Source organism: Tremella mesenterica (genome assembly GCF_000271645.1).
Source record: "Tremella mesenterica DSM 1558 unplaced genomic scaffold TREMEscaffold_18, whole genome shotgun sequence".
In the NCBI taxonomy this organism is placed as follows: Eukaryota; Fungi; Basidiomycota; class Tremellomycetes; order Tremellales; family Tremellaceae; genus Tremella; species Tremella mesenterica.
The window spans coordinates 330053-344375 of NW_006711242.1; the positions used below are offsets into that span (position 1 = coordinate 330053).

Below are 14323 nucleotides of genomic sequence, written 5' to 3' on the forward strand. Positions count from 1 at the left end.
CCTCACCCAATGAGACAACCCGTTCATGTTTTGACGATCGAACGGTACTGGACCCCTCTCTGAGGGCATCGGTCCTTAGACGCACGGAATATGCCACATCGGGATTGTCAAAAGTGCCACAAACTTACAAGTGCCACAATGCTGCAGCACAACTAATATTATTGCAACTCATACATGTCTTGCTCATGGTACGGCCACCCTAGGTAGCCAGTAAAACTGCAGAAGGTGTCAAACCATTCTCCTTCAACGTCTTCTTCATCTCTTCTCTTGAGTACGTCTTTCTGCCCGGATCAGCTATAGCTTTTGAGTAAGAGGACAGACACACCGGGGAAAGGTCGTAGCGAAGGTGACGGTATCGACGTTGTATGCCAGATTCTCCGAGGCGACCCATTCGGCTACGTCTATGAGGGCTGGATGTCAGCACTTTCTTACGTATATCCGCTTGGAGAGGCTATCTCTTCGTTCGAGATACTGAATACTGGCAAACAACAAAGAGAACTGAACGGCAAGGGATCATTTTTACTTGGGAAGCCGCTCCGGATTTCCGGTGCTTACATACAAGTATAGACGAAGGTAGGGGTCAAATGAGAGCAGGCTAGGATGCGGCAAAGGTGACATGACGGTGATGGGCAGTGGAAGTCTGGTGAGAACAAGAAACCAGATACGTACTATTGTCCGAGGGAAACGTTTTGGTCAATGGAGGTCCTCCAACTGATAATCGTACCTGATCATAAGCGATTTTTACGATTTAGGTCATTTACGCGAAGGAACATGAAGACAGTGGGGGAGGAGTGAGAAGGAATTGTAAAGTAGATAAATTGACGTACTTGAAGTCTAGTCTCTGGATTATCACTACTCTTGATAGCCGCACTAGGTTTTACAGCTACCACTGGTTCCGCTTCTTTAGGTGCGTTCCCTTCCCTCAAAGCCTTCTCCCTCGCTGCCTTTTCTTCTCTCGCTTTTTTATCCAGCTACATGTCAACGAATTCACACAGCCAGGAGTTATTGAAAACGACGTGACATGAAAGAAACAACATACTTCAATTTGTGCCTTTATCGCCGCACGTGCTTTAGCTTCTTCAACCTTCTCTCTCTTTTTCCGTGCCGCAAGCTTTTGAGCTTCTTTCAACTCTAAATCTTCCCGAATCCGATTAACGTCCTAGTAGTCAGCTAGTGTTTCGCTTCTGTTACGCTTAAGCTCACCTGTCCAGCTTTCCGTCGTAGAGCCTACATTATCAGCAACACTCTCTCTGTATACATGATCATCCCTCGCAGAGAAGCATCATTCCTCATCCAACTGGGGCATAACATTCCGAGCTTAGGAATAAATTAGAAAGTCTTAACGACTCACTTCGTTGGCTTTATTAGACTTTTGATCTTCTTTCTCCTGTGCAGCACGTTTGATAGCCAACTTTTCTCTTAACTCCGTCAATTTGGCTTTCTTTTCTTCTTCCGTTAACGGCTTTATCTACTTTCATCAGCCTCCGTGATACTCGCGATATATGCAATTGACTCACTTCTTCGGTAGATTCTTCGAATTGTTGATGTCCGGATTTCTCAGCGTGGAATGAAGCTGATGCTTCTGATCTGAATACTTTCCCACATTCCGAACATTTGATAGACTTGACGTTAGTGATAATAAGATGGAGATGGAGGAGGTTGGACATACCCTAGCGACCAGTTCTTCACCTCCCCCTACTTTGGCGATATGAGCTTTCAACCCCTCTTCGTCTTCGTCTTCGGGGATCTCGGATTGAGCTTCGGGTATTGGCTTCTCAGCATTGCCCAAAAGATGGTCCATCGCAGGCTAGATTGTCATTCAAATAGTAAAAATGATGAGATGGAATGTACGTACCTGTAAGCCGGCGTTCTTTGTCACTTTCAAGGCCCCTACTCGTCAGCCAGGTTTCCATTTTTCAGAATTACTCCTGGCAATTAGGCAAGAGATATGATCGACAGGTGTCCAGCATTCCTAAAACATTCTACTCGCATATACAGTGAATGGAGCAGTAGATGCTAGATTAGCCTCTCAACCCCCATGATCCTCATTCCTTAGTCACCTTACCATCACCACTCACCCCACGAAGGGACTATGCAAAAGACCCATCGCCATCTGAAAGGAGGAATGTTGTTGAAGGAGCAAGGAAACCTTTCACTCACACTCTACACGAGCTTGCTCAAAGCCCATATCGAGCAGTTGTTGCTTGTCGCCTGACATGATGTTCAAGATGTTTCATGCAATTTCTGATGACGTTGCGAGTGAGAAGGAGGGAGGGAAGTCACGGAGTTCAGTCTTATCTCCGCTCAACGTTGGATCACTTTGCTATGATTCTATGAATCTGACCTACTTATGGGCATCATCCCAATGACAGTGTCGACTTGAACATCATGACAACTCCCAAAACATCGTCTAATCTGGTCATGCAGATCATTCTTCGACGCGACTTGATGACTGTGAGTATCCCTACCCCAGAAAGAGCGACGTTGACAAGATCAGACTCACGGTTGGCCTTTAGGTCCCATGATGGCTCAAAGTGCTCATGCAGCCACCGCCGTATTACACGTCTATCGGGATCACCCCAATGTCAAGACGTATCTAGAAGGCGAAGATGGAAACGGGTTTTTGGGTATGAGAAAGGTGGTGATGGAGGTGAATAGCTGCCACCACGGGGTGGAGAAGCTGACGTCTAGACCGTAGATGAAGACTCTCTTCGATCTTTAGTCAGCAAGTTGGACTCTCTCAGTCCGAAGATACCTTATCATATGTGGATAGAGCAACCGTACGTTCCTCTCATGTTATCCCTCACTAAGTACCTGAAGAATGGCGGAGAAATGGACGATTCTGGTATTGATGAGCAGGGAAAACATTCCAACGGCTTTGGCTTTGATTCCCAATAACAGACCGAAGGCACTTAAGAAAATACTAGAAGAGACCGGATGCACATTATGGAGATATTTGATTGACAGAAAAATTGAACTACTGATATCTATTACTTTTTTTCGGAAAGATATAGATGTCAATAATACAGAGTTCCCAACAGGTCGAGATCAGCTTCGATCAAATTTGGTGGGTTGACCTCACGCCGCCGGACCTCGAATCAGCATAAAATCTGTCAGTCTTCTTCCAAATACCCTTCATATTCTCTCTGACGGGTCGTACTGGAATTGACAGTCTGATGATCCCGGTGCATAGAATATTCTGACAGACAGTCCCAACTCCGCTTCTGATCTGCTCACTGAAGTGGAGTCCGCTCAGGTACAGAATTGCCGGGTATGCAATCTGTTGATGCCCGGAAGTTCGCTTGACTGTCCGCAATCAATCATGGCCATACGCGAGGACATCGTAGTGTTCATCAACTTGCGTCAACTTGACCTACCCTTTCTTTCAATCGAACGCTTCGTCTGGTAATCATCCCTCACGAGGTCTACGAAGAGGAGATTCGGATATGGTGATGATCATCAAGATAGGGGATCCATCCGTGACCCAAGTGGCACCACTAACTTGTTCAAGGTAGAAGTCTCGCTGGAGTGTCACGAACGTGATGCTGTACGTATGGTCTCCTTTCGCTACGCTTCCTACTCGGTATCGTCTCGACTGTAATTGAAACGCCGCATTCATTTATTGGAAATCTTATCTGTCTCGGGCGAAAGTAGCGCCCCATGGGTGAAAGTATATAAATTACCTATTCAAACCTCTACCAGTTCTTCCACCGTTTCATAGGATAAGATCGTGATAACTTGTAAGTCAATGATTCTCCTTTTATAAATTCAAAACCTTGTGTGTCTGACTACCAGAATCCGGTCGGCCTCAAAGTTCACCCTCAAATCATCACCCTTCAACCCATCTCCCATCATCTCGCCACACGATCATGTCTTCAGATCAACAACGACTCAACTCCGCTTATCAACAATGGTATCTTCAAAGCCAACAAACTCAACAAGGTTATCCCCTTCATCCTGAAAGAGCCATTCAAACCGAACAAGAACTTCGACAACAAGGTGCTATTCAACATGTCGCTCAAATTCGAGCGCAACAACAACAAACGGCAGCTGAACAAGCTGAAATGGCGAGAATGTCAGCTGCTCAAGCTGAACAACAAGCAAGAATTATGCAACAGGTCGCACAACAACAACAGGCGATGGCTCAACAAGCTAGAATGCAGGCGGAACAACAAATGCGGGCGGCGCAGCAGAGTCAGAATCCCGATCCGTCGACCAAACTGCATCAGTGGGCGCAAGGGCATAAGTGGGCTCAGAATCAGTAGAAGCAAGGGTGGAGGTTGGACAACAATCGTTTAAATTCACACCCGTTGGAAGGGCGGAGAAACGAAAGAAGTTGTTGAGCGAGGTGAATGAATATGATATCCAAGCATTTTGCGAGATAAGGGAATTGATGATAGGCCGAACTCTCCATTTGTTTCTTCTTGTCCTTACTGACATGAATTGTTCAGAGGACGATTGAGAAGAGGAGCATTATTGACCGAGTCAGGGTGAAAGTCGGTCATTGGCGTGGAGTCCAACTGCGTGAGTCTCTCGTGTTCGCCATGCGGAGAAGAAGAGAATGGAATGTCGCATTCCCTTTGAATGGGTAGGGAAAAACGTGTAAGCCTCATCACCCTCGTTCCTCCTTTCCTACTTCTTCCCGCTCTCCATCTGCATCACTGCATCCACCATCACTGATAATCTTACCACTCACCCTGTTTACCGTCGACCAGACTGTCCAGGAAACAAGATCGATCAACCACTTGATCAACTTGGCCTTTGGTCATCTTGGGTAAGTGAGGTTGTCTCTCTTCTCAAACTTCTCGAATCATCTGATCCTCCCACAATTCTCACACCCTTTCCCGACATGTATCAGAAAGACTTTGATTGACTTTCAAAAGTAATTATCAACTTCAAAATGTCCGAATCCGATCTCCTTGAACAACTTCGAAAAACACATGATATGGCTCAACAAGAAGCCAACTATTGGACTCGCGCTGCGGAGGAATTATCAAGACAAATCCAACATACTCAAGAGACTATTAGTCTCAAGACTGTCTTGTCCTCCTCACCCATCTCTCTTACTGCCCAACGATCCAAAGTCAATCAAGGAAGTTTGAAAAGTATTCTTCGTCGACCCTCTCAGACATCGTCTCATCCTACCTTCTCCGAGCCATCCTCATTCGACAACTCCATCTCGTATAGACCTTCGAATCCTGTGAAAAGTATAGAGGAAGTCAAAACTCGACCCACTATCTCCAGATCGTACGATTCGGAAGAAGGAAGGACTTTGGTAGAGGCCGCTAAGCTTAAAAGAGAGAAAGAAGCTGAGCAAGCTCGAAGGATTCAGTATGACATGGGTTTGGAGGGAAAAAAGGAGGAGAAAGAACGAAAAGACGGGAAAGAAGAAGATTTCATGTCGGATGAAATGAGTTTGGGGGATAGTGGATATTCTGAGATATTAATGAGGAGACTTGGTATGGAAGAGGATGAAGAGGGAGACAAGAATTTTTGGGTGGGTCATAATTCAGACCCTCCGAGTTCGGGTATGAGAGCTTGATCCTTGGGTGTGGTTATTACATACTGTATATCAAGACGAGCTATGAGCTATGAGAATCTTTAAGCGAGAAGAATGTGGATTGGAAGAGATTGGGTGGGTGTACTGTAGTTTCAAATGGTCAGAATATGATCCTATGTGAAACTCACCGGGATATCATCGTAATTTATACAATACCATACATACCACAGTTCTCGAGGACGTTAAAGTCTCAATAGTTCACTTATGTATGTATCATCCATGGCATGTTCCATATATGCATAATATCGAGCGAATGATCAACTCATTATCAACCTATATTCCATCTCTCATCCAAAATCATATGACGCCCTTACCCTTCCCTCTCCCTCATCAATCGTCCACCATGATTCCTTCACACACATTTCACTTCCTCATCGTATAATCTTCGTCTCTTTCCCAAGCTTGACCAACCTTCCATATTCCTGAGCACGTAACATTGCTTCTTGTTGACATAACTTTGCCTCTTGTTTCCTTCTCTGTAATTCCAATCTAGCTTCTTCAACTCTTCTCTCAGCTTCTTCCAAACGTCTTTGAGCGATCTTTGCATCGGTGAGAGATTGACGACAAACTTCTTTTAATTTTTCAGAAGCATCTTGTATTTGTTTACGAGTCCGATGATGAGATTCTTGTGTAGCTTGATATTTTGCTATATCAGCTGCTTTACGCCATAAAACAGCTTGCTTTTCTGCTTCGCGATGAATACGGTCGGTCATTTTGAAAGTTGATGGACTGCAGTTAGTGGATGATCCATGTTGGATTACTGTATGTTGTTGACATTGAATGAAAGTAGGAAGTGAGATTTGGGCTGTAGAGGTAACAGGGAACGTAGTGGAGAGTTTTGAATAGAAGGTGATTAAGTATGAGTGTTAAGGTGATAGGTGATAGTTATGGAAATCTGACAAGAACTCACTGATCCCTACGTGACTTGCGTGTCAAGGTTGAAATGCGAGGAAGACCTAATGAACCTTGAGTAAGGAAGATGATTAGGTCAGGTCAACTTAAATACCCTTAGCGTAAACCTCTGGAAGCTTCGACCAGTGTGAGACGACCGCTTCGACCTAAGGAGAGATCGACGCATACGCGGCTTCATGGACCCATCGACCTGATTTGTGAGTCAAGGGCCTAGGTCTAGGACCATAACACTCGAGGTTGCTAGGCCTGCCAGACTGATCGTCGCCTTCTTCCGGTCACTCTGCCGAGGTAGCTTCGGGTCATTCTGCCACCAAGTTCTTCGCCGTAGATGCTGACCTACTCTCTGTTAGCCTACCCCATCGGCCACTTCGTTGGAGATTGTAGCACCAAGGCGAAAGAGTGGATAATTCCGGGGTTTCAGGTCGGCAATCAGCCGCCCCAAAAACGGATCGACCATAATTGGAGAAACGGCGAATCGAACGCCGATTACAGACAAGTGAATGTAGGCAACTGCGAAGTCCGTGTACTAGCCATTATACTATTTCCCCAAAAAATCATAAATCCTGGAGGTTCTCCCTGTTTGATCCGATTCATACACTCGTCGATCGTCGATGTCAGTCTGCTTCGAGTTCTTTCCTGTCACATAGACATCTTGCTTCGGATGTTTCGAGTGTATTGATACTCAATTCCTCTTAAGCGACTAAGCTACGTTGCTGCGCATCCCTCACAAGCTGGCTTTGCCTTGCTGTTCCCCGCTTCGTATGAGGTCGGACGGGTCTTATCAACTTCCGAACTGAACGGGGTTGTTGTCATGTCGCTATGGGCGCCTCGGACGAGTGAGTCAAATGATCAAACCATCAAAGGACCCCCCCTCGTTCCTCTTCAATTTCCAAGCTATTGCCCTTTTCTCCAATGACGTTGAGATGCTATTCTCTACTCTTTACTCCTCTCCGATAATGTACAGTGACTGACCATGACCCCCAGATCATTCCTCCCACAGATCATAGGAGTGAGTTCATACCACCCTCATATCTCCCAACGCCACCCCTCTGTCTGTCTGTCATTCGTCACTCACGTTGATAGCTCTTCTACGCCACATTCGATCCTCGTCTCGGTCCTGTAATACTTCATCAAGTTCCAGAGAACCTCATCACTTCTTCAGCCAAAGATGACAGGTCTCAATCTCGCTCACAGTCTCGTACAACTTCAACTTCCGAATCACATTCCCACTCTCACTCTCGCTCTCGACATCGTTCCCCATCAATCGTCCAATCGCTCCCGTCCTCTCATAAACCCCGCGACCGTTCCGTCTCTTCTTCACGTACATCCGAAGGTACTATGCTGGACTTCGGTCCGATCTCCGAATATGTCATTCCGAAAAAATCATTACACGGAAAACTCGTCTCCCTTCTCACGGTCGGATGGGAGGATGGAGAGAAAACCGAGTTTAGAGTGTTAGGCTTCCCAACGGCTTTGACCGACACCGAAGGGAGATATACTAGGAATGAGTACATATGGAATCTGTGCTTTGTCTTCAAAGCCATGGCTAGTCTGGATGCATATGAGCCAGTGGTGAGGAAGTGTGCTCGGATTTTGAGAAGTGCAGAGGTTAGTTTCTAGTGTTCTCCTTTCGTGGACACCATTTTGGCCGATCTCGTACTCTGAAATTCCCATGGGAGAAGACGGTTTGAGTCTTTCTCTTGAATTGAGGATGCACAAGAGGAATGACGCCGATCTAACACACAGATCGACTCGGCTTATCTGTCGTCCCCTGCGGCGGATCATACCAACCTCCACGCGGTCCTGGAACAATTGTTTGAGGATCTCAACTCGTATTCTGAAACTTCCATTCCACTGGACGGGTTCAATTCCCTGGAGCTCAAACTTTTCCCCTTCTATCGTAAGTATCACCTGTCCACTCTGTCCCGCACACCCCACTTGACCGGTACTGAATTTCTCTCTTTACCAGAGAACCGAGGCGTGATATAGTAAATGGGTAGGGAGAGCTAATTGGTAGCCAATCCGCCAGTCTGCGAAGACTGGCATGTTCCAATAGCGCTTGTTGATCTTAACGCCCTCAAAGACGATAATTGGGATATCACCGCTGCCCGCGTGTCTGAGTTTATCGATGGGGTCAACCACGTTCGAAAGATTGCCCAGTTGGCGAATGCTGACCCGGCGTTGACGCGTGAGACCATTCGACATATGCTGTCAGTCCTTGCCCCTGTATACCCATATATGCCAGGCTGATTACTTAGATTCTACCAAGTGGTTATGTTGGTCGACATCTTCCAATTTTCCAACTCATATACCCTCAAGCCCTCCATCACCCATCTCGCAGCGGACGAAACTATCATCCGAGAATGTGGTCCCTATTCTACCCTTCCTTCGTATACACCACCATTTTGGCCCGTCCTTCTTTCCTTATATTCCAAACTCCAGTCTGGTCTCAGCGTACATCGATGGGCAGAGGAAAATTCGGTCATACAACTCGGTATTGATCCACGGCGATTCGTCTCGTTTGGTATCATTAAAGGTTTTCTTCGAAGAGTTCATCGTTGGCCCCTTTTAGTAGATCGTGAAAAAGCCACTGGCTCCCCTTTGGTGGGTAACGAATCAAGACGTAGAGTAGAGTTTGATAAAACCACTCGACCCAGTTCAAGTACGAATCTACGAGATGGAAAAGGGGAATCGACCTTTACGCTCCGGTCAACAGAGTCGAATGCTAGCTTGGGACTTGGAATCAGTCCAGCAAGTCTGATGCCTATGTCAATAACAGGACATGGACGGACACCACCGAACGCTTTATCTCCAAAAAGAGGTATGGCAATGACCAGCAGTACCGGGGGGAACTTGGGAAGGTCGATGGTGTCTGCAGAAACACATAGCACGGGGCGAAGAGGGATACGAAGTGGGGCTTTGAGGGTCAAAGAAGATAGAGTAGATGATGAGATGTTAGGATATTTAGATGGTAGGCATCATACGGATGATATTCAGGTGAGGCAGATTCCCGTCCTGCCCCACCTCATCTTCCCCCTGCATCATTTGCGAACCCCATCACATCGCCAACCTGTTTCGTGTATCAAGAGCAGGCTTGGAGACATGGAGGCTCGAGCTGACTGGAATAGGTACGATTTAATGTAGGCTGGGTGCAACTAGAGAAGATCTTAGGGTTGGACGGAATGATCGGGGGGAAGGGCAAGAAGGGCGTCACAATCATCTATCGGTAGTCTCCCAGTCTCGTTACCTACTGTTTGTTGTATGAGTAAGCTCTATCAGTTGGTGTACTGTATTCTAATCTGCTTACTTCTTAGATATTTTCCTGACGATTTGGTAATCACTCATCATACTCACGTCATGTCAGTTATCTTCGAACCATCACACAATCATCGCATCACTCCCTCATCCATCCCAACATCCCTAACTTCTGCGGACGTCACTCCTCGCTCTACTCAATTATTCACAGGGCTGATCAATATTTCTCACACTCGCCTTCCTCGGTAGCTCTACCATCCTCCAAACATCCCACTCGTCCTTTCCCCTTTCTACAATATTCTTGAATGACAAATCATGGTCACGATGACATACGATCTTCCAATAAATCCCACTCTCCCTTTCACTTCATTTGCGAGATCCTCATGGGGACGAATCAAGTTCATGATGAGATGAGAAAGATTGTGGCTTCTCTGAGAACAATTAGCACATCAGGGTTGAATACTGAAAGGGACAAAGCCAAAATGACTCGCGCAGCCTTGTCAAGTTCGCTTAGGTGACAAATCTGTCAATCGAGGGATGAAGGGATTATGAGTACACGGAAGATAATGTATGGGCGCGGAAACTTTCGATGGGATAGCTTCTCACGGATAATTTTTGACTGTTAGGTTATAATCTCTACGAAGTCACAAAGAAAAAGAAGAACTTCAAGTCGTCTTGACTTATCAAAGCGACTACCGAATTACCTACACGTCCTGACCATGTCTGACGACGACAAAAAACGCCGCCGCTACCTCGTATGTGTGTCCTTCGGCTAGTGACACCTCCCATGATCCGTCGAAAGTGTCTTTAAGATCGAAGACAAGTCTGGACGACATCAACACCGCCGAAGCGATCTCCGTCTTGAACGGATCCCGTTCCCACCATGAGGACGTGTATGACTCCCGCGAAGCGTTTACAACTTCAAATACGGGCTCTCCCACCAATGCGCAGGGTGCAAGCCCCCACTCTGGATGGCGCAAGAAGACAGGGAAAGTGATACCATGGGCAAGCAAAAAGCAAAAGAAAGTCCTTCTCAAAGCTCAAAATGTCTCTGTGAGGGCCTTGTCCGGCTTGGGAGGAGGTTTTGAGGCCCAACTTCCACCAACACAGTCCCAAGAACAGGCCACAGGGAGCCCGGAGAGCATCACTTCCGCTCCTGGTTCACCTTCTGTAGGCGCTTTGTCAGCTTCCTCTGATCCTCAGCCATCAAACGAATCATGATGTAGAATGATGCTCCTGGTTCTCAGACCTAATGTCCTGTGTACATGACTCATAGCTTCCTGTACTGACGGATCGTGAATCTCTGATGCTACACCTGACCTCGATTTGACTAGCATCGGAAGCGTACTCGACTGATCTGCGTGAGAATTATCTGATCTGATCATACTTTTGACCAATGACGACCAGAGTGATCCAGGCCTGATCACTGACGTATGATGGACGCACATGAATGGATTGACGAGCTTACACCTCGGTAATTGAAAGTCTTTGAATTCATCCACTCCTCGATCCTCATAAACATCTCGACGAGTGTTTTCAGATCTTCCCGTCGGGTTATTGTTCGGACTGGTGATTCTACTTTCAAGAAGCAGCCCGTCGGACGATACAGATATACCAGGACACATCTCAACATCCCACACTGATCACTTCTTTTCTCATTTCTTCCCTCTCCTCTTCTAACAGTCTACCAATGACGCGGACTAGGAAATACCCTTTACTTGACTTATCTGCCTTCCCTTATCCATCCGGTTCTCGGTCTCTTGAGTCGTTTTCCCACGATCAGGATAGGTTGGTCAGCTTGGCGTCACTGGTCATATAGACCGATAGACCGAATGAACAAGCGAGGGTGATAGAGTAAGAAAAGAGGATTGGGCTACAAGAAGGGGAAGGAAGGAAAAAGGATCGATTGGGTATGACGTAGATCGAAGGCGATGAACGGATTGAAAGGAAAGATTGACGGGGAAAGTCGAGGGCGGAGTCGGATGTTCTCGCCACGTCTAAGCTCGACGTTTTCCTCCTTCAAGCTAAGTTTCACCTCTTCTACAGAGACAGGAAGAGATCCAGGCGAACCCGGCGGGCTCACCCTCCAACCTCGAAAGAAGAGTAAAACCGGCGTGGGAAAGAGGGAGGGGAATACTTGTAGAGTCACTTCCCTATTAGACCTCGTTACCCATTGACTTCTTCACAACAGCTTACATACTCCTACACCTCACCTTGAAGTGTTTCAAACACAATCGTCCCTCAACCAACTGAATCTTCTAGCTCTGTCCCCGTCAATCATGTCAAGTGGTGGTTCCCACGGCCTTGAACTTGGACCCCCGGGTCTGACCAGCCCTCCGGATCACCATCAGCAAAACAATACTCAAACAATCCGGCCACCACCCTCATGGAGTCCCTTCGATTTTGAAAAAGTTGCCAACGCCTCTAAGGTTCCTCCTTTAGGACACACGGTTGCACCACTTTTCAATGACTTGGATGACCGGACTTCTATAATCGAGTCTTTCCGTACGTTCATAGCCAGACTGAGAATCTGTATCTCCAATATGCGCTCTGTCTCTAAGAAAGATGATGCGGGTACACAGACATTGTCAGCAGAAAACTCGGGCTTGAATGATATGTCCAGTGTACCTGAGAATGCTTCTTCCAGACCCCGGTCCATTCGCACAGGGTCGTGTCCCCCTCTTGGTCGCAGGGGATGGTCGAGATAGTCGGATAGAAACCTTACCAGCGTATGATCTGCGAGGGCGGGAGCCATACTCGCTAGTCCCAAAATTCTTATCTGCGTGTAATAACACGATGGACAGAGTTTTGTAGGATTGGAAGCCATTAGATACATGTAGGCTCTTGAATGTCATGATCATCCAGGTATCAGATACTCAGTGTCCAAATCAAGCCATGAAGGAGTCTACACCTATCGCCTGACCAATACGAATTCTTTATTCTCCAAACTCGTTAGTCACAATGTAGGGAACTCACTCTCCTTTCCTCTCTATCTCCCACAAAGCAGGAAAAAACCCTGTAAACGTGATCCAGATATTGTGCGACGAATACGAGTAGTATCCGCCCCCTTTTTGTCTCCCCCCCTCCCTCTTTGGCTGGCCAGGTTCCTCTGCTGACGGCTTCCTGTTGGTCCACAGCAAATATTACATATGTACAAAAAAGTACTCATTAAGTGATTGGGATGTTGGGACTTGTTCTGATTGGCGCTCAATCTTTCTGATCCGCAGACCACAATAGGTAGGGCAAAGGACTATCGGAGATGACGGTTGTGTATTTGAGTCGACTTTAAGACCCACAAATCTAACCCTTAGTGGTTAGTTCAGTCCACCATATTTGACCCCGAGCGGCTCCGTGCGCATCGGGTCAACCCTTTCTCCGACGCCGAAAGCTGTACTTGATGATCCGCACTTTTCGCCCCCGATAGAATGCCAGAACCCGTCCAAACGCCGAGATCGGCCTTCTAAAGGGGTTGTACGGCCGTTCGAACGTGCGATGACGTCATCCGTGCGGTTTGACCGAACCCAACTTCCCGCACAACACAAAATCTCTTCCCGCACAACATTTTGGGCGCCTAACCCATGGTAGAGGTCTTTTGACACGCCTAACTCCCTGATCACCCTTGTCCAATTAGTAAATATCCTCCCAACCACCCTAACCCCCTAACCTCCCTAACCCCCTAACTGTCACGAACTACGTCGTGACACCTCGATTACTCCACCAACAATGACCCTCCTTTGGCCATCAAAACCCCATCACGCCTTAACCTCTTTACTCTACACGTAACTCAGGACTTCTGACACCAAGTACGGCGAAGTTAGACGGAGTTAGGCTAAGTAGGGACAATGGGAGCAGAAGTACGGCGAAGTTAGACGGAGTTAGGCTGAGTAGGGACAATGGGAGCAGAAGTGCGGCGATGTTAGGCTAAGTAGGGACAATGGGAGCAGAAGTGCGGCGATGTTAGGCGGAGTTAGTCGAAGGAGGAAGAGGATGGCCGAGGGCTCGGGGAAGTTGGACGAAGTGCGTTGAAGTACGTCAAAGCGCGAGAGGGTTGGATGAACGTCTAGGAGGAGTAGATAATATTAGCTGAGAAGATCGCTGAAGTTCTTCAGCGATCCTTGATTGTTGTCAGTAGTAAAAGACAAATAGAGATAGCTATACATCGAGATACATCGCCATCAATAGAACAAAGCCTTAGTTAGAGTAACTACGCCGAAGTACGCCGTAGTTACACTCCTTTCGACGTCTGCGCCCTCCTGGTTGGGTGAGACATCGACTCAGAAGTGTGAAGTTAGCCGAGGTTCGTCGACCGTCGGTCTATAAGGAAGAAGTTGCTCGACGGCCGTGACACTAACCCCCTAAACCCCTAAACCCCTAACCCCCTAACGGTAATCCATCAACATGGCCTCCACCTGATGGCGGAGGCCCAAGCTGTTTTGGAAGTTAGGCATGTCAATTCTATGCATCTGGCTCATTAGGCGCCCAAAATGTTGTGCGGGAAGAGATTTTGTGTTGTGCGGGAAGTTGGGTTCGTTTGACCTGCTTGATCAGCGACGGAGTTGGAAGGACCGGAGAGTCAAATGGATTTCTTCACTATGA

General features: G+C 47.1%; 7 protein-coding genes across 7 annotated transcripts; 5 read left to right on the plus strand and 2 right to left on the minus strand.

The window, feature by feature from the left end:
- Window positions 1-199: 199 nt before the first annotated feature.
- Window positions 200-2218, minus strand: TREMEDRAFT_70381 (uncharacterized protein; the record flags this gene model as incomplete). The annotated part of the gene is made up of 11 exons (XM_007008136.1): window positions 200-281; window positions 326-410; window positions 670-724; window positions 828-971; window positions 1040-1159; window positions 1204-1227; window positions 1352-1468; window positions 1518-1622; window positions 1670-1807; window positions 1856-1890; window positions 2161-2218. 11 exons carry the CDS (start codon window positions 2216-2218, stop codon window positions 200-202), a joined length of 963 nt encoding a protein of 320 aa, XP_007008198.1.
- Window positions 2219-2415: 197 nt separating this feature from the next.
- TREMEDRAFT_19626 (uncharacterized protein) lies at window positions 2416-2953 on the plus strand (the record flags this gene model as incomplete). The annotated part of the gene is made up of 4 exons (XM_007008041.1): window positions 2416-2454; window positions 2498-2650; window positions 2692-2780; window positions 2860-2953. Coding segments are annotated over 4 exons (375 nt in total), but the record flags the coding sequence as incomplete, so codon positions are not given.
- Window positions 2954-3869: 916 nt separating this feature from the next.
- TREMEDRAFT_66064 (uncharacterized protein) lies at window positions 3870-5542 on the plus strand (the record flags this gene model as incomplete). Its single annotated transcript, XM_007008137.1, has 3 exons — window positions 3870-4246; window positions 4490-4524; window positions 4884-5542. 3 exons carry the CDS (start codon window positions 3870-3872, stop codon window positions 5540-5542), a joined length of 1071 nt encoding a protein of 356 aa, XP_007008199.1.
- A 389-nt stretch (window positions 5543-5931) lies between these two features.
- On the minus strand, window positions 5932-6273 carry TREMEDRAFT_66065 (uncharacterized protein; the record flags this gene model as incomplete). The annotated part of the gene is made up of 1 exon (XM_007008138.1): window positions 5932-6273. The coding sequence occupies one exon, from the start codon at window positions 6271-6273 to the stop codon at window positions 5932-5934; it is 342 nt and encodes a 113-aa protein (XP_007008200.1).
- Window positions 6274-7291: 1018 nt separating this feature from the next.
- On the plus strand, window positions 7292-9702 carry TREMEDRAFT_70382 (uncharacterized protein; the record flags this gene model as incomplete). The annotated part of the gene is made up of 8 exons (XM_007008139.1): window positions 7292-7308; window positions 7457-7481; window positions 7556-7775; window positions 7806-8080; window positions 8219-8372; window positions 8490-8682; window positions 8731-9469; window positions 9601-9702. The coding sequence occupies 8 exons, from the start codon at window positions 7292-7294 to the stop codon at window positions 9700-9702; spliced, it is 1725 nt and encodes a 574-aa protein (XP_007008201.1).
- Window positions 9703-10446: 744 nt separating this feature from the next.
- Window positions 10447-10948, plus strand: TREMEDRAFT_66067 (uncharacterized protein; the record flags this gene model as incomplete). The annotated part of the gene is made up of 2 exons (XM_007008140.1): window positions 10447-10482; window positions 10547-10948. The coding sequence occupies 2 exons, from the start codon at window positions 10447-10449 to the stop codon at window positions 10946-10948; spliced, it is 438 nt and encodes a 145-aa protein (XP_007008202.1).
- A 1058-nt stretch (window positions 10949-12006) lies between these two features.
- Window positions 12007-12541, plus strand: TREMEDRAFT_66068 (uncharacterized protein; the record flags this gene model as incomplete). Its single annotated transcript, XM_007008141.1, has 2 exons — window positions 12007-12349; window positions 12375-12541. 2 exons carry the CDS (start codon window positions 12007-12009, stop codon window positions 12539-12541), a joined length of 510 nt encoding a protein of 169 aa, XP_007008203.1.
- Between the last annotated feature and the right edge of the window lie 1782 nt (window positions 12542-14323).